The sequence below is a fragment of the Pezoporus wallicus genome, unplaced genomic scaffold, assembly GCF_028554395.1.
Source record: "Pezoporus wallicus isolate ANWC-B61680 ecotype Strahan unplaced genomic scaffold, APGP_CSIRO_Pwel_v1 contig_4131, whole genome shotgun sequence".
Classification (NCBI taxonomy): Eukaryota; Metazoa; Chordata; class Aves; order Psittaciformes; family Psittacidae; genus Pezoporus; species Pezoporus wallicus.
The window spans coordinates 5,643,181-5,667,932 of record NW_026641950.1 but is presented as its reverse complement, the minus strand read 5'-3'; the positions used below and the strand labels follow the sequence as shown (position 1 = coordinate 5,667,932).

The 24,752-nt window shown below is 38.2% G+C and overlaps 2 protein-coding genes across 6 annotated transcripts in view; both read left to right on the top strand.

Annotated features, from left to right (window-relative positions):
- Positions 1-679, top strand: part of UBE2W (ubiquitin conjugating enzyme E2 W) — a 66,329-nt gene extending 65,650 nt beyond the window's left edge. The window contains exon 6 of the mRNA XM_057426187.1: positions 565-679. Within this exon, the coding sequence (XP_057282170.1) occupies positions 565-587 (23 nt within the window). The 3' untranslated portion in view covers positions 588-679. The remainder of the gene's footprint in view (positions 1-564) is intronic.
- Positions 574-24,752, top strand: part of STAU2 (staufen double-stranded RNA binding protein 2) — a 143,864-nt gene continuing 119,685 nt past the window's right edge. For 3 of the 5 annotated variants that reach the window (XM_057426184.1, XM_057426181.1, XM_057426186.1), the window contains exons 1-4: positions 574-772; positions 1,843-1,988; positions 5,991-6,150; positions 7,927-8,062. In XM_057426184.1, coding sequence (XP_057282167.1) covers positions 574-772; positions 1,843-1,988; positions 5,991-6,150; positions 7,927-8,062 — 641 coding nt within the window. The remainder of the gene's footprint in view (positions 773-1,842; positions 1,989-5,990; positions 6,151-7,926; positions 8,063-24,752) is intronic. The other 2 variants (XM_057426185.1, XM_057426182.1) reach the window with 1 other exon arrangement.

Sequence of the window (24,752 nt, the reverse complement as noted above, 5' to 3'; positions counted from 1 at the left end):
CGCCTGTTGACTGAAGAAGCAGTTATTTTTTAGAACGCTGCTTTGGTATTTTATTTGGTGTTTGGTTTTGCTCTTTTTTTTTTTTTTCCTCTTTTGTAGTGTGGTAACAGGCAGAAAACCCCAGGGATTTTCTCTTTTTGCCTCATTTGGTATTTTGTGTGCAATTTACTGAAAAAACTATGACAAAAGATGGCTATGGCAGTTTGTTGTAATGACATTCTTTCTTGAAGAAACTGGCAGGTGCTAATCTCATCAACAAAATAATTACATGGATTTTTATTCTAGAATAATAGTTCTTCCTCCTGTATTTGAGTCAGGGTCTGTCCATAGCTGAGCAACAGAACATTCAGGGCGTGTGGCTTCTGCTCTGGTGATGTTCTTGGGCTGTGAGCTCTCTTTCTCAGTGCTTCAGTTCAGTTTGGAAATGTTTTCAGAGGCATTTACTTCCGTGGATAGTTTTGTGACTCAGATCTAGGAGCAAAAAAGAAGTGTTGCTAATATCGCTGCCATTATTTGACAGTCAAAATTCAAAGTGCCCTGCTTATAATAATTTGTTTATTGCAGTGATAGGCAATGGCACAAGTTAAGATGCAGACTACAGCAAACCTGTCCGGACCCACCATGTCTCCTATGGTGCTACCCCTACCAGTTGCCACTACAAATACACTGGGTCTGCCATCCACAATGAATGGATCCATTTCAGAATCAGCTGCCAGCTGTAGCAGTCCTACTGCTGGCCTTGTGGATCCTGCTCCTTCTAGCAACTCACCAGGTAAGTTGGTTCACGTGTATTTTCTTGGTGTTCAAACAAATTTTTTTGATGTCTCATTGATTTGAAAAATAACTAAATAAATAAGGTCTTAAAGGTTATTAAAATAAAGAAAAAAATCCTATAGAAAAATATTTTGGCTAAATAGATTGTTTATTAAGTTAAATTTCTTTAATTGAGCTCAGACTTACTGTGAAGTGTTGACCAATGACATAAAAGCTCAGAAAAAACGAACGTCTATTTTGTCAAATTCTGAGCGTATCTTTTGTACAGAAGTTTTAGTGGTGCAGGAAGGTCTCCAAGTGTATTTCTCTTCCCTAGAACAGAATGTCTTCAGACTGCTTGGCAGTATTCAGTGTTTCTTTTGTAGCCTAATAAATACTGTAGTTCCTGTGCTGAACCGGGTATAAAATGCAGAAATGTTATCCTAAAAAAATAAGCAAGAGACAGTGTCTGTTAGGGATGAGTTGAAAAGCAATAGAAAGTTAAAAAAAAGTAAGGCAGTACACATGAAGTAAGTCATCTAAGAAAAGCAGAACAAAATCCTTGAAGGGGGAAAAAAGGTGGTTTTTGGGAGTGCTCTGAGAGTGACTTCATTATTGTGAGAAAAGTCTAAAACACCAGGAAGAAGCAGGGAGAAGCAGGTGGGGACCACAGGGTTTCATCTGCTATATTTATCTTGCAACTCTTACTCTACTTCTGCTTCAAAGTGTCAAGAAACCATTCAGAAAGAGTAGTCAGTTCCTGGAACCAGTGTGCTCCTGACAGTAAACTTTGGTGGCGTGGAAAATGTAGCATATGTATATGTCCTCCTACACTGTCATGCTTTATAGAGACATTTTGGAAAGAAATAGTTGTATTTTTAGTATTTTTTTTAATGGCATGTCATCAAAATGGTTATTGTAAAATACATATTCTCCTATGATTAATATGTAAATAGCATTTAAGCATTGTATTTAGCATATGTGCAAAATTATTTTTTAGCCAAAGTATTTTCTTTTCTAAGCCTGATGCTGCTTTTACAAAGCTTTACAAAGTTGTGAAGAACACATTTCTCCACAAAAACTTTACAGACTCTTTATTTGCAGCTCCTCTCCAAGATAACATGGCAAACCCCAAAGAGAAAACTCCAATGTGTCTGGTAAATGAGTTAGCCCGTTTCAATAGAATTCAACCCCAGTATAAGCTTCTGAATGAAAGAGGGCCTGCTCATTCCAAGGTAAGGTCACAGTTCCAGGTGATGAGCCATACCTTAAATGCTGAATAGATAATGTCATGGTCTGGACAACTGTGCTTGTCAAACACAGCCATGCTGCTTGTCTGAGGGGTTTCTTACTGTTATTTATTTGCTTTCTTTTTGTTCTTTACTGATTTCAGAAAGTATGTCTGTATTTCTGTGGAAGTTCTGTACATCATTTTAAACGTAACTTTCACTTCCACCTTTGAGTTTATATTTGTTGGTCTCTGTAAAAGACCTTGTGAAGGTCTTTCCAGGGTAGGACTACCCTTTCTTAATCATCGTGGAGCATTTACTTTTTAAGTTGCCTGAATCTTTCTCCCCAGTTGGTGTGCCTCTGGTAACTACCTCAGGGTTTGTTTCATAGTAGTGCAGATGACAACAAAGCTAGTTTTGTGTCATTTCTTTTAAGTGCTTATTTTTATGATTCTGTATCCATAAAGTTGATTGCATTGATGCTGTATCATTGGATCTAGCATTATAGGGCACAGACGTTGTTACTATTCTTTCTGTTAAACTCTGTGCAACTTTAACATTTCCTGTGAAATTAAGACTCCTGATACGATTATAGCATTAAAGTTTCTAGTGAACAGCTTTGGGCAGTTCTCATACGAGTTTGCATATCCAGCTTCGTTTTGGAAGTACAGATTAGGATGCTTTCAGGTGATGTGGAATACAAGGGGATAGTCTCATTATAATAATTTTCAGGCATAATTTTGAATTTCCTTCCTAGTTAAGAGCAGTCTGGAGGATTGCCTGAAAAGCCTGAAAAACTCAGAAAGAGAAACTATGGTGTAATTAATAGCTGCTTGGAACTCAGTATTTCTAGAGTGGCAGAGCTGTGTAAGGCAGTGGGGTCACACTGCCTATTTCAGTCACAACAGTTTCAGCTAGGTGTGGGCTGCCCCTCTGCCATTGCCCCTGGTTTCTCAGTTGCATGTTATATTGTCACCTAGTGCAGAGTTGATGTGAATCACTGACCTTGTTTGACCTCGTTCACGCATCCTTTATACTGGTAGAAAAGTCAGCAGGTGCAGGGCTAATGAGAGTCAGAAGGCTTTTAGGATTCCTCATTGCAAATGGAAATTAAAGTGCTCTTTAGTTTCCTGAAGGCATTTGGCACCACGGGATACACTGGTTGGTTGGTTGGTTTTAGGTTGTGGCATGTTAAATCTGTTGTGCTTTTCACTGTTGTGTCGTATATTTATTTTTTTTTGCCTTTTATCCATTACTGTGAAATAAGAAGTACTTTCAGGGTACCAAAAGGTGTAGTTTTGGCTGTTCATACTCCTTCAGCAGTAAAGAAATTTGAGTTACATTACATTCATGTTATACTTTACATTTTAGCAGGATAGGAAATAAAAAAAATCCCAAACATATGCTCTGTAGGCTCAGAACAATATTAAGGCTGATTTTGACCTGTGCAGCAAATGCAAAAAACAAAGGAGGGGAGGGGGTGGAAGAACAAGGGTGATATTGATAAGATTATGCAGACTTGTGTACCTTTGACTTACGAAAAGCAGAGACATAGAAATTATTATGACTGTGTTAGCAGTTTAGTATAATGTCTTGCTGGTAATAGGTTGATATACCTGATAGAATATGTGAAATGGAGCTGGGTTTATCCTAGAAAGCATGATCTGAAGGATGTAATGCTGCTGTGGCTGTTTGCCGTTGAAAGAACATCTCATCTTGCTTTCCTCCTACACATACTCTGTTCTTCACTAGTAGTTTTCATAATTTCCAGAGGCATGCTCTGTGAGACAGCTCACTGCATTGTGACCACAAATGCTAGTAAATTTTTGTATCCTTTTTTCTAGTTATCTCTGGAAAGTAAGTTCTGACACTTGGGGTGAAATGGGAAACTAGAAACAGTGGAGATAGAAGTGATGCTTCCTGACAGTGCAGTTAAAGTTTCTAAGAGTCTGCCCTCCAGGTGGATTCTTCATCATGAGAAAAATCTAGAAGTGTTTGTTAGAGTAGGCTCTGTGCCTTTGCATTTCCACGCTTTAGCCATCAGGTAAATTAGGGGGGAAGTAAGGAATACAAACTTCCTCAAAAAATTGGTGGGAAATACTTCTTAATTCGTAGCAGAATTGTCAGCTCCAGTATTGTAGAACTTGAGTACTTCATTGACTACTCCAGATTTTGGTTTAGGCAGTTCTATTCCTTTAATTAAATCCCACTTACTGCTGGGGGGGGGGGGGGGTGGGGGTGTGTGTAGGAGTTTATCAGATGTGCTAAGTTGAGAAGGTTGGAGCTCTGGCCGTAGAAGTCAGCTGAGCAAATCCTATATTGTATTGATTTTCTGCTTATTGCTCTAAGCATTAAGAAGAGAGTTATAGGTAGGTAAGTAGCCATTATTAATCATATTTTTATTTAAATTCAATATTATTCACCTCTTATAAAAATACTAGACTGATACTTTCTTGCAAAATAAAAAATATATAAACACCACGTCCAGAAATCAGATTTCAATTCTTCTAGTAATAAGGATGTATGTTTATAGATAATTTATGTAATTACAGGTATTCAGCTGTAATACCCAGCTTAGCTTTCAGGGGAGTGGAGTGGATAGCATTTGACAGAAGGCAAAATAAAGATACTCTTTCTTCCTTCTTGTCTCTGAGGAAATGTCATGACTGTTGTGGAAAAAAAGGACATGGCAATAGGAACTGTGATAGGGGGACTGGCACTGTGCTTCTGAAAATTACAGTAGGCCAAAGCTCAAGCCTGTAATTAAGACACAAGTATATATTTATAGCATTCAGTTCATATGCATGGTATGTACATGTATAGGGCTGAGTTGGGAGGTAGACACATACTTGTGTACAAATGCTTGTTTGCAAGTACATGCTAAATGAAAATATATGTAAAGGCAAATTTAAAGGTTGCCCATCTCTAGATACTTGGTCCTGGATCCAGCAAGTTTAAATAACTTAAAATATTACAGAACAAACACCTATGAAAATAAAAATTGTATTTTATATACTCCTCACACTAACATGTAGATTTCTTTATGTTGCCTCAAGTGAGTTAGCATGTTCTCTGAGGTAGGTGTATCTTAGTTTACCATGTGTATCTGTCTTTTAAATCCTGCTTTATGTGTACGGAATTGATATGATAAAGACTTTGAGTTCTTACCCTTTCTCCTCTTATTCTTATATGCTCAAGTTGAACAGAACATGGACGTATCACACAGAAGATAAAAGAGTCTATCTAATGTTTTAAATATGCATTGAGTTTCATCTTCATGATTTGCACAGCATAGATACTGCTTGAAATAATCCTTTATTCCAGATTTGAAATATGTTTTTTGATCAGTTAGTCCATTTCTGAACTCTGAAGTTTTACAGTTCCGTTCTTTGCTATAGAGTCCACATTAAAGAACTGCAGTTTTATTCAGAAAGATAATACTTCTTTTCTTTCTTACTTCGTATTTTCGAACATACTTGGGTTGTGACTCTGCCCTAAAGTTATTTTCAGAAACCAGGTTGTGTGAGAAATTATTTCACTGGGTTCAGGTGTTTGCGCCACATTCTCTGCTGCCTTGAAGAGGAGCAGTCATTTAAATCCATTCAGAATTATTAAAAAATTACTTTTATAGTAGCATTGTTTACATTTTTCTACTAGTAGAGTGACTAAATTCATTCAAATGTGTGTAGAATCGTGGTCTTAACTGACCTGTATATAGTCTTTCAGGAGTAGATCATATGTTTTATGTTATTATTACTTGGTTTAAATATTATTCTGCTCTTTCATAGTTGACATTAACATTATGCTATTTTGCTTTGTCGTTTGAAAGGCTTAATGTTGCCCACTGCTAAGGACTCACTGATCTCTCTAAGAATCAGATAGTTTTCTGGGAATTGAACATAATGAAAAGAGAGCACAGTTTCTCTTCAGCTCTGAAAGCTTTTATACAGATTGGTCTAGTCCATAGTGATAATCTTGCCAGTGTTTACCTTTTCTTTGTCTTTGAAGATGTTCACAGTGCAGCTGACTCTCGGAGAACAGACATGGGAAGCTGAAGGAAGCAGTATTAAAAAGGCCCAACATGCTGCTGCTAGCAAAGCACTGAATGAAACTACCCTTCCCAAACCAACGCCTAGACCACCCAAAAATAATGTTAACAATAATCCAGGTATGTCATTTTCCTCTCTGTGTAAATACTGTTGAAGTGTTGGAATATTATACTGCCAGTAAATAAATTTAATAAGATATAAGTTGAGTTGGAGGATGAGAATCAACATAGCTGACTTACAGGTATGATAGTGTAATGAAGAACTTCTGGGGAATTTGCACAGGAGAATTTTTAATATACATAATAGTTGAACTGTATGTGAATATGTTATTTAGATTAGGATTGGACTTGTACAAGGTTGAGAGAGGTCCTCCTTCCCCTCTACTCTGCCCTGGTGAGACCGCATCTGGAATATTGTGTCCAGTTCTGGGCCCCTCAGTTCAAGAAGGACAGGGACCTGCTGGGGAGAGTCCAGCGCAGGGCAACGAAGATGATTAAGGGAGTGGAGCATCTCCCTTATGAGGAAAGACTGAGGGAGCTGGGTCTCTATAATTTAGAGAAGAGGAGACTGAGGGGTGACCTTATTAGTGTATATAAATATATAAAGGGGGAGTGTCACGAGGATGGAGCCAGGCTCTACTCAGTGGCAAACAATGATAGGACAAGGGGTAATGGGTACAAACTGGAACACAAGAGGTTCCACTTAAACTTGAGAAGAAACTTCTTCTCATTGAGGGTGACGGAACACTGGAACAGGCTGCCCAGGGAGGTTGTGGAGTCTCCTTCCCTGGAGACATTCAAAACCCGCCTGGACACATTCCTGTGTAACATTATCTAGGTGTTCCTGCTCCGGCAGGGGGATTGGACTAGATGATCTTTTGAGGTCCCTTCCAATCTCTAGCATACTGTGATACTGTGATGTACAAAGTGATTGTAGATGACTGACATACAGGACAAAATAGTGTAAAGTGATAGGACTTTTAAATGAGTTCTCTTAAAGCCTACTTCTTTTGTTATCAGCTTTTCCCTTTAAGAATATGCTCAAAGCCAAAAAAAATCTAGAAGCTTGTGTAATACTCTGCAATGTCAAGAATCAAACCCAGGATTCCTTTTTATAGTCACAGCTTTTTAAAGTCACAGTGATTTTGAAGGACACAGGGCAAAAACATTGTCCTGGGCCTGGAGAAGCCATGTATTGGTCTCTAAAGGAGCAAGAGAGTGCTATCACACCACTTCAAAACAATCCTTAATGGCTAATGCCCAGGATACAACTCCCAAGCTATTTTTGTATTCTGTGACCAGTAGATGGCTGTAGTGACACTTATTTCCAGTATTGTTTTTCAGTTTGTTAGATCATTACTGTTAGCTCATTAGCTTTTAGTTATAGTCTTAAATTTTCAAGTCTTGCAAATAAAACATTTTTTCTAACCTGTAAGATTACCAAATGACTGCAGTAATGTCTGTTTGTTTGTTTGTTTCAATGCCTCATTGCTCTCTTTGTGGTTTTATTTAATGGTATTCAGTGGGAAGAGACATTATTTTTTTTATAGTTTAAGGAAGTGTCATATTATGAGCACTTTGGAAAGATGAATAACCAGCTTGATTATAGCACTGACTTTCTCATTCATATATGAAGACTAATCTACTGAAACTGCATAGAGAATGCACTGAGATAAATGTTTTAAATGTTCTTTTTTATTGCTTGTGGTTAGGTTAGCATCTATATTCCAATCTTTTAGAGAAGCTGAAATGTCATGGTAGTTGCATCTTTTTCAATTTAAGAGCAGAAGAATATCATGCAGCTGCCTTTTTGCTGCTCATCCCAATTTTGCTTGTGTCTCTTGCAATATTTGTGGTTTAAGTGCCTTACATGTATTCTTTGGGGGTTTTTTGCAGGCAGTATAACTCCAACAGTGGAGCTGAATGGTCTGGCTATGAAAAGAGGAGAGCCTGCCATCTACAGGCCATTAGATCCAAAGCCAATTCCCAACTATAGAGCAAATTACAATTTCCGGGGCATGTACAATCAGAGGTTTGTACTTTTCCTATTATTTCATTGTTTTTATTCATTGCTTATAAATCTGCTCTAAATCTTTGTGAAGTTCCTAAGTTATTTCAGAGTAAAATGAAACTAAGATTTCTATGAAGAAGAGTCTCTGCAGTGTTATTTTGAAACATGCATAATCCCTTCTAAAAGAAGAGAGGTGCCCTAAGTATGTCACAAGGAATAAAGACATGTAAAGCAATTGTTCCTGTTTTTTAATGTGCATACTGGAGTTACAGTCTACAGCTGTAGCAATGAGGACACAGAACATTAGAGAGGGGTTTTGCTTTTCTTGCTGTAGTGACACGTAATTAGAATCTGTATCATTAAAAGTGAAGTGCTCTTTTCTTAGAAATTGGATATAAAATTAGGAGGGATGCATTTTGAAAATTAACTTGAAACCATTCTCAGGTTTCTATTTTTAAACCATTTTGATTGTCCAGCTATCTCGGTTCCTTAATCCCCAGTGTTTAGTGAGGAAAAATCCTTTATTTCACAGGTTAGAAATCTATAGTCAGAGCCCTCCCTCAATGCAGTAATTACTGTAGTAAGTTGAGTAATTGTTAAGAAGATGGTATTTAAAATTATGTTTTTAAAATATCAAATTCTTAAAGATAAAAAATTTGAAACTCTTAGTGGGTGGAGCAGTTTTTTAACTGGCTATTCAAATATTTCGTTCTTCAGCGTGTTCTGAATTTTTGAAGCATCTTTGTCTTCACTATTTGTACAGTTTAATACAGACAGAAAAAAAGTGGAGTGGGGCAGAAGGCCAGAATCTGAACTTGCCTGCTTCATTGTGCTTGTTTGAGTGCAGTTGCACCATGTAGGATGACTAAAAATACTGTAGCTAGTAAATTGATGAAAACTAAGTAGTAAAAAAATAGATATGCCTGTCTACCTGTATAAACACATACATAAACCCCTGTGCATATACCAGCTTACACATGTGTACCACAGTAAAGATGAAACAGAACAACAATGCCATGTAATACTGTTTTGGGGTTTTGGAACTACTCCTGTGCTGGACATAATTGTTCATTTCCTTGTTTTTGATGTGGAGGTGCTGGGTCCACTATGATCCCAGTAAGAAAGACACTTAGTCCCTGTAAGGCATCATTAAGAAGATGTATAAGAAGTATACAGTATAAGTTGTATGTATAAGCTGCCATTGTAAGAAGAGAACAGCAAAGATAATCTTCCACCCCTTCAGATGCTGAGAGCCCTGAGTGGTGTAGCATTGAACAAGACTGAGACCCACATAGAATGTTCCATGCAGACCTTGGCCTCAGCAGAGATTCTCCCCTTCTTGATCATTCACACTCTTACAGGATTTTCTTACAAGGAGACAACCCTGTAATTTCTATAGGCAAACCAGGAATGGTGTTCACATGAGAACTTCTTGCTGTACTGTTAGATAAAGTCAAGGCCATGCAGGTGGTACCGAGGGGGAGCTGCCCGCAGGCCCCTCTCTTGCAGCAAGTCTGTCCTGTGGCTGAGTGATTTGTGCATCAGTCTCATCCTATACCCCATGCTGGGCATGGGTCCTGCAGCACAGCGCAGCCCACTCAGGGTCAGGCTAGCTGCAGCGTGGGACACTGGATCCTGCTCATCTGCCAGTCAGAATTGCTGCATTACTAACAGAGATTATAATAAAGGAAAAAACCCTCTGTTTTGCCACTCAAAATTTACCAGTCTTATACTGGTTTATACCAGTTTAAAGTCTCCTAAGTTGGAGTTTTGAGCAATTTTGCAACAAAGGCACATCAGGAGCTTTCAGTTCAAACAACATACATTACAGAAAAGCTAAAAATGGTTAACATTGCATTTTGCATGGCTTCTTTTATCTAAGAGCTTTACAAAGCAACTGTGGGAAAGGAGGTGCTGATGCTTTCAGGGTCTGTTTACTAGCTGATTAGGTTTCATGTTTGTCAGCACAGCATTTGTCACAGTTCAGTAGAACTGGTGCTCTACTCAGAAGAGGCCAAGGCTGGAAACAGCAGCTCAGGTTTGAGTAATATTGGCAGAGCTGAGGATGAAATGTGCATACTACTCATCTCTGTAGCCAATGCTAGAACCTGTATTCCCTCACATCCCTGAGTATGCAGTTGGCTTGTTCATGGTTGTTCAAATTAGAGCAATTAATAAAATAAGATGTTGATTCTGACTACACGGTCATCCAGTTTGCCTTGTCACCATTGAATGCTTGTTTGTTTTATTTTAAGCTATTTTTTCTTCAATTAGAATTGAAGAGAGTCATTCCTGAAGTTAAATTGTCCTGCAGTATTTTCAATTATAGACTGTCTGTAAGTGACAAAACAGAAATTACATCCTGTAGATTTACCTAAAGTAAGTGTTTTAAGCCAAGAATAAAACCAGTAGAAACTAAATAGCAGCTTTTGGTGTTTTAGTATGGAAAATAATGTTAAAGACATCACAAAATTCAACCCTTTGTTTCTTTGAGAATTCAGAAGCTATTTGCTTATGATACAAAATTCCTCAAAATGTGTCTCACTGCAGTCGAGAAAGCTTGAAAAACCTTCACAAAAATAAAAAAAAAGGCTTTCAAAATTAAAACTGCTTGTGAAGTATAGGAACAAAGAAAATGCAAAACAATGACAAGCTAAACAACAGACATAAAGTAATTAAAGCAGTTTATTGCTTGGTTTTGAGGAATTTGGGTAGTGTGATAGTTCTTTAAGCAATGTCACGCAAAGTGGTGGGGTCCCTGGAATAAACTACAGCTTCTGTGCATTTTGGCAGCTTCTGCTGCACTCAGCCTTTCATGTATGTGGTTGCTTGTGCCTGCATGTATATTGAATAACTGCAGACTAAGACTGTCACCTTTCCCCTTAGTGCATGGGTGAGAGTGCACAGATCATTCCTCCTTTTCTTTTTCTTCATAGCCCTGCCATTTTAAGTACATATTTTTTTGATGTTAGCTTATTTCCAGTGCTGTTTGCAAGGCCAAACTTGGAGAAATAGAGAACAGCACATCCTTGCCTCTGCTGGAGCCATCCAAGCTGCCTGGCCAAGAAGCACAGGGTGACACCGTTCGTGGACATGTAGTTCCCACCTGCTGGGCAGGCAGCTCGCCTTCTGGGTACTGAGTTGATGCATGGAACTGTTTGCTTAGGCTTAGTTGCTCCTGAAATTATGTATATCAAGCCCTGTGGACCAGTACCCTGAATACTGACTCACCACTTTAAAAATGAGATATAGTAAAAGGAAGTTTAAGGACTGGTCTTTGACCAGATACATCTGCAACTGCTGTCTTCATAGTGGATCAATATGTTGCCCACATTAATGATCAAAAAGGGAATAGACTGTGTGATTATGGTATAAATTACTGAACTTATCATATCAGATTAATAAAAGATTTTATGGTGAAAGAACAGAATAAAATGAAAACTTTGTTTCTTCTGTGAATGCTGAGTTAAAGATTAAATATATGTATCAAAGGGAGCAAATTTGAGGCTAGTGTTACTTGACATGAGTGCGTAGCAATGCAATCTAAATCCTCACCCAGCTTCATTTGTTTCACAGAAATTACATAGTCCCATGGGGAAGGAAGGAAAATCTAGCCAGAAGAACAGTTGCTAGAAGCCAGCTTTTGAAGCGAGTGGGTTGCACTGAGGGAGACAATGTAAAATCTGTTGAGTCTGTCTCCAGAAATACACCTAAAATTATACAACCCAGTTATCTAATTTACAGAAAGAGAATGAAGTCTGAAATTCTCCTGGCCTTTAGAAGTCCTTCTGCACTGCCTGAGCACCCTGTTTACCTTCTAGGAGGAGACTTCTTTCTGCATGGAGAGCCTCATCCATCTGAGGCACAAGTAGTCCAATGCATAATGTAACGTGGTGTTGGATGTGAAAGACTTTGATCTAGTATTGATTAGATCATCCAGTAGCCTGGACAAGGTAAAGTCCAGATTATTCCATGAAGCTCTTTCATGACTTTAGGCACATGATTAGCCTATTGTCTGTTGCAGAATTCCAGTTTGGGGCTTTCTGCTGAGACTTTCTGCAACAGAGGAGGATTTTATGTGCAGCTGTGTACAAAGCAGATTTTTTTCCCAAGTATATGTACTGTGGGAGATGTGAGGACGCTAAGTTGCCTAAATATGGGCCTCTAGTGCCCCTTGAGACATTGTAGGGTGTTTGAGACATCAGTATGGCAACAGACCTAGAGGAGACCTTTGCTAGAGTGGCAGCCAAAGGCTAGGCAAGATACCCTAGAGCATTTCAAATGGCCCGTATAGCTAAGTTTAAACAATTGAAGGAATCTCTAAAAGTAGCGTTCAGCCATCATACCATTTCATGTAATCCACCAGGACTCCAACTATTCATGAGAAACTTCTGCTTTTCATGAATCAGTCCTGTGTCATATAATGCGGATGTCCTAGGTACATGACTACATCTCAACTGGTACTGTGTGCTTGTGGTTGGGCAAATAGGTGCTGTTCAACTGTGCTGTTGGGATTTGAATCCAAGCTCACATGCCTCTCAAATAGTCTCTGCCTGGTCACAAGAAACCCAGTTTCCCATTCTAACCAGTAGAAGGTTTAGCAGAGCAGTTGCATGTCTAGAATGCTCTTTGTCATGCCACAAACAAGGATGTCTACCTTCTGTATGGAACTCTCCAGAGCTTCACTATAATTTCAACTTAGCTTCTATGCATTAACTAAATACCTTCAGGCATCTGATCTTGAGCTGAGTCATACTCGAGAAATAATCCTAAGGATGTTGATTTGTAATAATGTGATGAATGCTATAGTGGGAGTCATCTAACTATTGCAGTGGAAGGACTGGAAAAAGATAAAAATCTCTTCCCAGGGAGGAGGCAGTGAAAAGCTTCAGAACAACAAACTCTTTAGGGGCATATCTGGGTAATAATAGTACTAAGGAGAGGCAGGCATGCAATAGTGAAATGCTTTTGGTTGAACAAAATAGTGTTTTGTTTAAAAAGCTGTTAGGCTATGGACACCAGTGCCCTTGCTCTCCAGGTTGAGTGAAACCCCAATTCAGAAGCCTGCTGTGTTTAGCTGAGTTAGTCACAAGAAAAGAACCTGCTTGGTTAGGAGTGGTGTGGGGTGGCACTGGGATTTTTACCTTGCTACAGTTGTCAGCTTCAGACTTCAGCCACAGGGTACAACATCCCTCCACTAAAAAAGGCCAGGAAGAGTCAGAGGTGCTTTGCCTGCATTTCCAGTCAATTGTTGCAAAATTTTGTCCTTAAAATTTGCATTTTATGGATTAAGAGGTGTGATGATGAAGATGTTTACTGACTGACTTTGAGAAAACTCCTTTCTGCATTCCTTGCCCTCCTCGCAGCCTTTTGGACAAATGGCCAAAAACCCTTTTGGAAGAAAGGGTTTTTGAAAACTACTTGGAAATAGAAATTAAGAGTTTGGTTAGAATAGGTTGTATCTCCCTAAATACATGGTAATTTCATTCTGAACAACAGATACAGATTTCAGATAGTTATAATTTAAGGAAAGAAAGAATAGTTCTAAGAATAATGCAAGTGATCATTCAGTTTAGCAATTTGATTGTTCAGCTGGAAAGGTCTTGTTTAGACCATTAGATGGCAGCATTAATTCATGTTTTGTTGTAAAGAGTCTCACAGCAGAAGCGCTTTCAGAAGTTGCATTTTCCTATTCTGAAGCTTTTCATTACGTTAAAATGTCTTAAATCCAGCAAAAATCAATTAAAACTGGGTTTGCTACAAAGTTTTCCTTCATCTGTCAGGTTTTCTTTCCCTGAAATGCAGTAACTTCAATGACATTATCTGCTTTTTATGTAAATCTAGTGCAAGTAAAAGGTGCCAATTTATGAGCAGTGAAAATTGAAGTGTTTGGTTTATCCGCAGAAAGATAGTGAGAATTCTGCATTTCAATATATTATTTAATTTCTCAGCCTTGACCTAAAGACATTTCCTTAAAGATAAGGCTGCAACTCGGCCACCAAACCTGCAGTCTGTTCATACTAATGAAGCTTTCAGATTATTTGAATATGTCTTCACTTGGAAGGAACTGAGATTGTTAGCTGATAGTTGATTCAATTTTGTACATTATCAGTTGAGGCAGGATTCAGATTGTAGCTTAAACTCTTGTACATCACACTGCTACTGCCCTGCTAGTGTATCAGCATGCTAGTGTAATAATCCACTCACAGACTTTCAAAATAATTCTTTGTGTTTGTCTTCTGCATGCTGCATTTCCCTTCCCCTGGCCTGCTTGTTCCCACTCATTGCCTGCCTCCCACACAGACATATTGTTATAAGGAAAGTGTTGAGTACAGCTGTGCTAGGGTTTTTCTTTGCTAGTATTTGTTTCTAGGAAAGGAAAAGGGAGAAAGTCAGTCCATTTCCTGTTGGTTTAAAACAGCAGAAACATCTGTTTGTCTTACAATAGTTTTCCCAAAAGAACAGTGGCAAGGGAGCTTGCAGGTGATGAGCTTTGCCATTGCCAGTAGCTATCAGTTTAGACAATGGTGATTAGTATGGTTGGCTTAAAAGCAATATAAAAATTCCTTAAAAGACAGAGGATATTTATTCCTGCAATAAAATTTTTGACAGCTAATGTTTAATTTCCATAGTGTTTTAAATCATAAAAATACATGGAGTATCTGGGATCAGAAACCCCAGATTCTGCTGTGGAATCTACAGACTTCTTAAATGCTGTCCCAAAGTGATTTTTCTGCAGTCCCCTCACCCTATTATGGGATATTTCCAGAGTGCTCACAAGATGGTGTTATGTGATGTGTCCTGGCACAGCTTGCTTGTAATCCTTCTGACAAACCTATCCACTACATTAATGGGTGCATTTAACCTGTGAGGGTTCAATAAAATACATACTCTTAAGTGTATTTACAATATTACATTGACAGCTGTTAAAATAATGCTATGTAGACTAAAAATCAAGCTGACAGAATAAAGAGCAAACTTTCTGGGTAGTATTCGCTGTACAGTGTTTCTTCAGTCTCCAGGTCAGTGTACTTACTTGGTATTAAAATCTCAGCCTTAGCTGAAGAGCCTCTAGATGCTTAACGCTTTTCTTGCCTAAAATGTGATATACAAGACATGGCGTTTTGTGCTGTTGCAGTGTTCTAAACTGTTTTCACTTAAGATTAAATAATTTTGTCAATGAGCTCTTGACCCCATGTATACAGGGGTATAAGCCCTAATACTTTATTCTTCTCTTAATATTTGTCTTCATTTTCCGTCAGGGTATAGTGACCTCCCCAGATTAATTGCTTTCTTACTCTAAGAGAACTGCCCTGTCCTTTTGTGGTCCTTCGCTCACATTTGGGGTACTTCTGAATACCTGAAGCTTCTTTCAGTGGATAGGGTTCTTTTGATTGTCAGCTTTCTCAGATCTTTCTTTGCTCTGGAGAAGGTACATCTGGCTCCACATCTCTCTCTCCAAGTTTCAGCCATGACTTGTCTTGTTCTCACTTAGGCTGAAAACATGAAGGAGCGAAGTATAGATCCTCTTAATCTTTGGTTTCTTAATGTCTGTCTTTCAATACTGTTCTTCAACTTGGGAGAGTTCCTGTAAACATTTTGATTCAAAGATTTTCAGAGCCTGCCCCGGCACCTCGTGAATATCTTCAGTCTCTTGGCTTTGCAACTCACTGGGTGTCCTTTCTCTAGATCTGGTTGTTTTAACGCACCTTTACTTTCAGGATTGGACAGAAGACTAGCATTGCTGGTGTGTATAAATGTAAGCACTGATTCAGAATGCTCCTCTAGGAGCAGGAACTTTTGGGGTGTGTTTCTTTCTTTCCACAGTTAGCTTTTCATTCACTTATATTTTTTTCCTGTACTTCTGCTGAGCTGTGGGTATTTCAGTCGAGAGACACGTGACATAGCGTGTTCAGTGGAAGCAAGCCTGGGTGGCCTCCCTTTCTTGGTATGGTCTTTCTGCTCTGTCCAGAACCTGAACATTGGTTACCAGTAAATATGTTCTTTCAGAACCTGAGCAGTGGTTACCAGTAAATACATTCTCTTTCCTTTGCCTGCTTTTTTTGGTAATTGCACAGATGAACTGCTGTTAGAGCTGAAACATTAGTCTGAGAGGCTCTTGTGAGTTTCCTGAAGCAAGCAAGCAGAAAGAAGCTTAGTGGCTAATTTTTAACAGATTATAACTGAGTAAGATCTGATTGGAATTGTACTCTCTCCTAGTCCGAGATCTTTGTCTCTTTTGAACAAGAAGCTCTGCTGCAGGTTTCAGGAAGTATTTCGTTTTCTCAAGAAAGGTTTTCAGGATTCTTTTATGACAGACTAAATGGAGTCTGAATGCAGAACTTCTCACCAGCAACCACTGTATTACAGTTTTTCTTCAGGTCTTGTCTACAGTTGTGATTTTGGTGGCTGCTTCTGTGAAAGGAAGTACAATTAACATCTCTTCTGAAATGCTAATTACCAGGATTGTGTGAAGATCTGCTTGTCTTTTTAGGATATCTGTTTAAGTTGGTCATTGTCACACAAAGGATAGCTGCATTCACAGCATCAGCTGCTTTGGCACCATGATATGTTTGGATAATTTGTTTCACTGATACGGGGCTGAATCCCCCAGTGTTGTGATCAAAAGGGAAATCATCTCTGCGAAAAAACTAACCCAAAACTCTCTTAGCTTTTAGACAAGGGAGGGGAAAATGGAGGCTAATCACCTCACTGATTTAGATTCAAGTCTGACATTATTGTCAGTGAAACAGAAACAGGAATTCTTAAGGAGGTGGACATCAGCAGCTGAACCTTAGTTCCATTCAGTAAAGGTAATCTCTGTACTGACCTTGTTTACTAAGTCATAAATCATAATAACCATTTTGGATACACAACAGAAGGAGATTAAACTCTTCAGAAGGGATAGGGAAGGAGGGAGAGGCAGTGGGGTAGACCTGTGTGTTTTGACTGTCTAGAGCTTAATGCTGGTGACTATAGGGTTTGAGTGTTTATGGGTAAGACTCAGTGGGAAGGCCCGCAAGGCAGATAGTAGTAGCCTGTTATAGATCATCCAACCAGGATGAAGAGGCAGACAAAATACTCTGTAAGCAGCTGGGAGGAGTCTCATAATTGCTAGCCCTTGTTCTCATGGGGGACTTCAGCTTACCAGATGTCTGCTGGAAATACAATACAGCAGAGAGGAAACAGTCTCGGAGGTTCCTGGAGTGTGTTGAAGATAACTTCCTGACACAGCTGGTGAGTGAGCCAGCTAGGGAAGGTGCCCCTCTGGACCTATTGTTCATTGTGTGTGATGTGATGGTTGGAGGCCATCTTGAGCATAAAGATCATGAATGATAGAGTTTTTGATTCTTGGAGAAGTAAAGGCAGGCAGGGGGTTCTGCAGAACTGCTACTTTGGACTTCTGGCATGTTTAGGAGCCTGGTTGACACTAGAAGGCAGTCCTAAAGAGCAAAGGAGTTCCAGTATGTTCAGGAAAGCTGTCCATGCTTCAAGAAGGAAATCTTAAAAGCACCAGAGCAGGCCATCCCCATTTGCTGAAAGACATGCTGGTGGGAAAGAAGACTGTCCTGGCGGAACAGAGAGCTCTGACTGAACTCAGGAAAAAATTAGAGTTTCTGAACTTTGAAAGAAAGTGCGGGCAAGCCAGGAGGGCTACAAGGATGTCATGGGCTTATGCAGGGAGAAAATTAGAAGGGCAAAAGCCCAACTAGAACTTAATCTGGCTCCTGCCATAAAATAGAATTAAAAATGTTTCTGTAAATACATTAGCAACAAAAGGAGGACTAAGGAGAATCTCCACCTTTTATTGGATGCGGGGCGAAACAGTGACAATGGATGAGGAAAAGACTGAGGTACTTAATGCTTTCTTTGCCTCTGTCTGAATAGTAAGACTATTTTTTTTTCTCACTGTGCCCAGCCCCCTGAACTGGAAGACAATAGGGACTGGGAGCAGAATGAAGCCCCTATCATCCAAGGGGAAATGGTCAGTGACATGCTACACGCTTAGACATACACAAGTCTATGGAGCCAGGTGGGGGGTTCTACCCAGGGGTACTGAAGGAGCTCAACTTGATGGATCTTAAAGGTGTTTTCCAACCTAAATGATTCTGTGATTCTATTCTAACAGTCCTTCCTGTCTTTGTCCTCCATGTCTTTTTTGGAGTCCCTGCTTTCTAGAATACAGTTATACTCTATCCTATATACATTTTCTACCAAGTCTGCAACTTATATTGTAATATATTGATCCAACATGATTTAACTTTTTTCCTGCGTTAATATTCAGTACCTAATTGTACTCAGCAGACCAACTGAGGTGAGTCACTGTGCATTGGTGACTGCTACTACTGCACCCTCATTGCATCACTTTTATGTTTTAATTAGCAATTTATTTATATTTAGTTGTCTTACAGTATTTACATTGGTGTAAATCCATTTGTCCATTAAAGTTTGAATATTGAAAGAGTATTGTATCTGCTATTCATGAACAAGTTTCCCTAGGAAGTCTGCTCTTTTTATGCTTTTAAATAGAAAGGAATTAAAGCATGGAAAGACTTCTCCACTCATCTTTTTAGTTCCTGACCTTTTTGCCCCTTCCAAACTTCACTATGATAGATTAACAGATCCTTTCCCTTGCCTTCCCTTCACAGGTGCACATAAAGCTTCCTTCATAAGACCATCCATGTTATTTTCAGCATCCCTGATAGGATCCCTGTAGGGCAACACAGAATCTCTTTCCAATTGACCAAGCTCTCTCTGTCTCACATTTTATTTCTTTGCAAGTCTGATGACACAGGTCTGAAGTTTTCTGGACAGAAGCTGTAGCTGGCCATGATTGTAGTTTTTTATAGGACGCAGAGATGATAACTAGCAAGGTAGGAGAGTGCATCCTCAGTTAACTGCACTCAGCTGCTGAGAATTGACTCTTTAAGCTGGAATTAAGTGTGGTTTTAGAGTTTGTTCTTACTTTTAATCGTATAGTTGCCAAGTTTAAAATTACAAGTTAATTTTTTTACTCCGGATAATGCAATTAAATGCCTGTGTTTACATTCCTCCAAGTGGGAAGAGAATATAGCCCAATATACACTAGTTATTTGAATTTAAGTTAACTTGGATGGTAAGAATCACACTGTGAGCTTGCTTGGGCCTTCTTCCTCTGTGGAATTTTAGGTTAATTAATTCTTATGAAGCCCTCGGCCTGAGATGATTTTGTTAGTAACATTTTTATTAGCATTATATTACCAGTATAAATATATGATAAAATTAAACGAGGTACTTCATTCTTTCATTTGCTTGGTCTCTAGGTGACAGGTGACATGATTTTTTTTTTTTTTTTACATGAGTTTTTTATGTAGAAAGAAAATGACATTGTAGTCAGATATGCAACACTGTTTATGTTCTTTTACTGTAATGGATATTTGGACAGCATTCTCAGTAATCACTCTGCATGCTTGTAAAGATTAGTGAGTAAGACAGTTCATGGGAAATTTTATGAGCTGAAGTAGATAAGAGTTTGAGATGTTTGTCTTCTGAATGTCTGCTTTAACCTCTAAGTATACAGTGTACATCACAGCTTCATTATGTTTTCCCTTTTATTCTTATTATACTTGTTTTTCTGGCATAGAAAAGAACATTTTCTTTTTCCTTGTATTTATCTTTTTCTCCCTGCCGTCTACTATCTCCATTACAACATTGTCCACTTGACATTATCCAATGCCTTAAACTCTGGAGGCAGTATTCTTGTTATGTTCTTGTATTATTCATGCTATTTTTGCAGTCAGGAATAAGTTGAAGTTATGTTGACCATTTTCGTTACTTAGTTATTCAGTTGACAGATAAAAATACTTCTTCAGAGGCACATAACATTCTGTGCTCTCTTCTTGATTTTGATTGTTGTTTTTCATTTGTTTTTTCTCTTAATCTGCAGTGTAGGGTACTTTGGAAAGTTCATTTCATGATCTTTTTTTTCCTAGTGTTTTTTTTTTTTCCCCTTTTATTCTTCTTAGCCTTTCCTTCTTTTCCTCGTATTCTCTTGCACTAATTTGTTGGGGTTTTTTTTGAAAAAAAGGTATTTGGGCTGGTTTTGAGACTCTTCTGGCACTTTGAAAAGTGTTACCTTCTAAACTTTAAGGCTTTACACTGTGAGAGAGAGAGCAAAAAAAGTGGAAGGAGAGATCTGAACCTGCTGTGCATGGAAACATCTCTCTATAGCTAGTGCTGCAATATGTTTGTGGTATTTCTTGTTAGATTAATCTATGACTGTTAAAATATTTAACTTAAAATGTCTGTAGTTTTCTGTTCTTTTTTTTTTTTCTAATTACTTTCGAGGAGCAAGTGTTTTTACTTGTTGATGTACATATTTGCTGCAAATGGTAAACAAAGTAGTGGTACATGTAGAGAGTAAATATTGAAATACTTATTACAGTCAAATGTACTGAGCAACTTGGAATTCAGAGATAGAGTGATGTGGCAATGTTATCATCTTGTCATCACAAATTCTCCTGGAAAGAGTCCACATTAGATAATGTTATGTTAAACTGAATCCCCCTCCCTTTTGTTTTTTTACTCAGGAATGCTTCAGTATTGTGATCCTGAAATCATGAGTCAGTTTTTTTGATTAAGATAGTCATACAGCTTGAAGGAACTGCATGGTCTCTAGCCTAGGAAAAGAAGAAAAAAAAAGGGAATCATCATTAACTTCATGAAATACTCCCAACTCAGCACAAAAGAAATTTAAAAGAAATTATAAATAAAGACATGCAAGTAAACAAGGATAAAACTCACTGCGAAGTTACTGTATTCTAAAGGTAGATTATGTCTGGCTAATGTGTTAACTTTGCGTGTTATGTGTTAACTTATTTTTTAGGTAAAGGGAGTAAAGCAAAAGTTATATTTGTGAGAATCAGTTCAGCATTTTATAGCATTAGATAAGGATACTGTTTTCATTAAAGTGAAGGAAATGGAAGGATTTATATAAGAAATGCAAGGTAGAAAAGGAAAAGAAAAATAATCAGCAGTATTGAAAGTCAAACGTGGAGGAAGATGTATTAAATACTGATCTTTCAGTTTTAGAATCAAACTTTTAAATTTCTTTGTTAAAGGTGTTTGCACAAAAAGTAGGAAAAAGTTCATGTGCTGTTGAAGGCTCAATTGCTACACAGGAAGATCAAGATATGCCAGGAACAGTTGGATGATCATGAGGACTGACATTAGAAATGGGGTGAGACTAGACTTTCCAGTATAAAATATAAGATGAAGACTGTAGGCACTAATAGCGCTAGCTTGGTTGTCACCTGAGAGTTAATTCAGTTGGAAATCACAGAACAGGATTTTTATCTAATATTATTAATTATTTGCAAGATAAACGAAGAACAGCTGATTGAACCAGAGGAGAGGCAAATGTGATTTTTAAGATGGGTTGAGCAAGATACTTCCAGTAAAAATCTGTGAATATTGCTAATGCACAAAACACTGTTAGCCTTTCATACAGTATATTTTCTACCGTTCTTGACACTCATATTTAAGAACAGGAGCAAGCATAGGGAAGGGCTATGAAGGATTATCAGGATAGTGGGTAGCCTTTTGTACAAAAGACTTCTAAACTAACTTGACTTGTTCCCTTGCAAAACAGAAGTCTGAGAGGGAATGGGAAAGCTCACCTTGGAAGGTAAATATAACAAAAAAGTAAGTGAGCTATATAAGTTAAAGGATAGCATTGACACAAAAACAAAAGTATAGCCAACCTGAGTATTAGGAGATTCCAAAGTATCAACTCAGTGTCTAGATCATATTCCCAGCAGAATCACTGTTTTCTAATAGACCTTAATAGATAAAGAAGACTGCATTTGCCTGCAAGATTGCAGTTGCCTGCAAATCATGGATCTTGAGTGTTTAATGGAGGATTTGCTTGCATTCTTACATTTGAAATAGAAAGGGTTTGGGGGTTCTGCGTCTTAAAATAGGAAGCATCTTTGTTATGTTTTCTCACTATTAAAAAAAAATACAGATGCTTTTGAATCTCTCTCTGTTAATACATTTCCATCACATGGTTATTCTTTACAATTCTTACATGGTCAATTAAATGTTCTATTGCTTAGTGGTTTTCTACAACCAGGTCAAAATTGGTTTCATAAACTGATCATATAGAGAAAAAATATTGAATAATTCAGAATTAATTAATTTTAAACTTTTAAAGATTCAGATTGTAGTTTAAAACCATCTTTCTAATGAAGGATGATCTGGGACAAGTATAGGTGATTTTTCATTTTTAAAATCTTGACCATGTAGCTGAGGGGAGGTCAGTATTAGAAAGGTGAAAACAGTCATAGACCATTTAAATAAATCAGCTGAATAGAAATTTCAGATTTTCCATCTAATAACAGATGTCCGTGGCAAAAAAAAAAGCTGCATAGTTCCTTGTCTTGCTCCCTTTACATTAAGAATGCTTTTGGAGGGTGTGAGGGTAATCTAGAAGAGGACAGCCAGACTGATTCAGGGATAATGGACTGTGGTTCTCAAAAGGAGTACTTGGAAAAGAGAGCCTCTTTGTTCCCAGGTGTTGTTGTGGACCTGCTGAAAGAACCAGGAGGTGGACTCTATGAAGACAAAAGTGGCTGAACTGGATGTTTCCTTCTTCAAAACATAGAGCTCACATCTGTAAGAAATGCACGTGGCTAATGGACTGCTCAGAAAAATCAGACGTGGCGAGGGAACAGCTGCACTAAGCAACTTGCTCCCCTAGAGGAATTCCAAATGTTATGGAGAAAAAGTTCTTCACAGCAAATGCCATTTCATACTCCCCTGTGCAGTCTGTGGCTCTTTATGCCTCCACTTGTGAAGCTCACAGCATTCTCCTGGTTAAGCAGTCTCAGCAGGGCTGCCAGCTTTATTGAGTTGGTATGGAAAAGGAGCCAGGGGAAAAAAGCACAGAAAATGACCCTTTCAGCGCAGAGCTGGCATCTGAAGAATGACTTTCCCATTCATGTTGTATCTTGTGTTTCCCTCACCTTAGCCAGAATGGTCCCTATTCCTCTTCACTTTGCATTAAGAAATGGGAATGGGGTAATGCTTCCTATAACACTTGTGTAGTGGGGAAGTAATTGGGTTTATTTGTTCTTTTTTACATAGGTGGAGAATACATTGGCCGTTAGAATTTAGACAAAGTCTCGCTGGAGTTTTTAACAGTGAAAAGGAGGCTAAATCTAAATAAATCTCCTGATTCCCATGAGCTGCAGCTTGCAGTTGTGTTTTTTTTTTCCCCTTCTAAGAATATAGTAACAATATTTATCAAAAACGTTTATGCCATTGAGGAATCCAGAGAAATGCAGGAAATGCAGTATGAACACATAACGTATGTACTAATACTTTATTTGTCTTTGTGTGTGTGGATTTGATGGCCAAAAAGGAAGAGGCCCCAAGGGCTCCTTAGTATGCAATTAATATTTTGGCTAGAAAAGCAGCAGATTGTTTCAGTATGCTTACATGTTATGACATCATATTCCAGTAAAATTATAATGAACAGAATTTTTGTTTGTCTCTGTGGCAAACCAAAATGAGTTTTCTAATTGTCAACAGATTTTGGTGATTTATTTAATTATAGTGGCGCCCACTCACACCAACTTAGTTAAGGTCTGTCAGCATTTCTGTTATGAACCCCTATTTTTAGTGGTTTATAACTAGTTGTAAATATTTGCTCATTGCTGAAACTTGGCATTCCAGGTCACAGTCATAGAGCAAATATCCTTTTTCAGGTTGACTATTCTAACGTGATACCAACAACATTAGCTAAAAAGTTGATTTCTGATGCTATGAAACTTAGAGGGAATGAAGAGAACCTGTTTTCCAGACCTCTTTTCTGAGGGGTCTTCTTAAGAATCTCAAATGTCCAGAAGAGCCAGATAGAAATTATCTTGTTTTAATAGGTTATATGTGACTGGTTGTTACAGTATTATCCTTTATCACTTTTTTTTTTCATTCCAATTGAATCTATTGTTTCATATGTCCTTTCATTGTCTTCTGGTCTTGTAGTCAGTCATTTGATTGTGTCTGTCCAAAGTGTCTGCCAGTATCACCTGGGAATACTTTTTACATAGGAATTTTATACAAAGGAAAGTCTTAGCCTGTGTAGCTGCCATGTAGAATGCAGAGAGATGTGTATTCTTTAAATGTAGGTAATTTAAAAACTTTCAGAAACCTAAAGAGTCTGCGAAGTGTTGCTGTTGGAAATTCTGACTGTTTCAGTTCTGTGGCTGAACAGTGTCAGAGAGGTAAAGGAGCATAGGACTGATGAGTAGGAGCTCTTGTGATGGAAAATGTGCTAATATGTTATTGCATAACAGCAAATCTTTTTAGTAACTCAAATGTAGTATATTGGGAAGGTTTGTTAATGATCAGTGGCAGGTAGATAATCTTAAATTTGCGTGGAGTTGTTCCTTACATGAGCATCCATCTTCAGGATACAGAATCGTTCTGTATTAAAACTCAGTTTAATCATCACACCGTACTTTCAGACTGTAATATTATGATCACTTTTAAGGCTTTTGTTAACACTGACTCTGTCTTCACCCTTGAGATGAGGAGGATGTTCTATTTGACATGCTCCATGTTGTAGAAAAGCCAGTATCCTCACAGATTTAGTTCATTTTCTGAGCATTTCAGGTGCTCCTTTGCACTTTCCTGTCAATGTTCATATTATCAGTGCTCTTCTAACTCT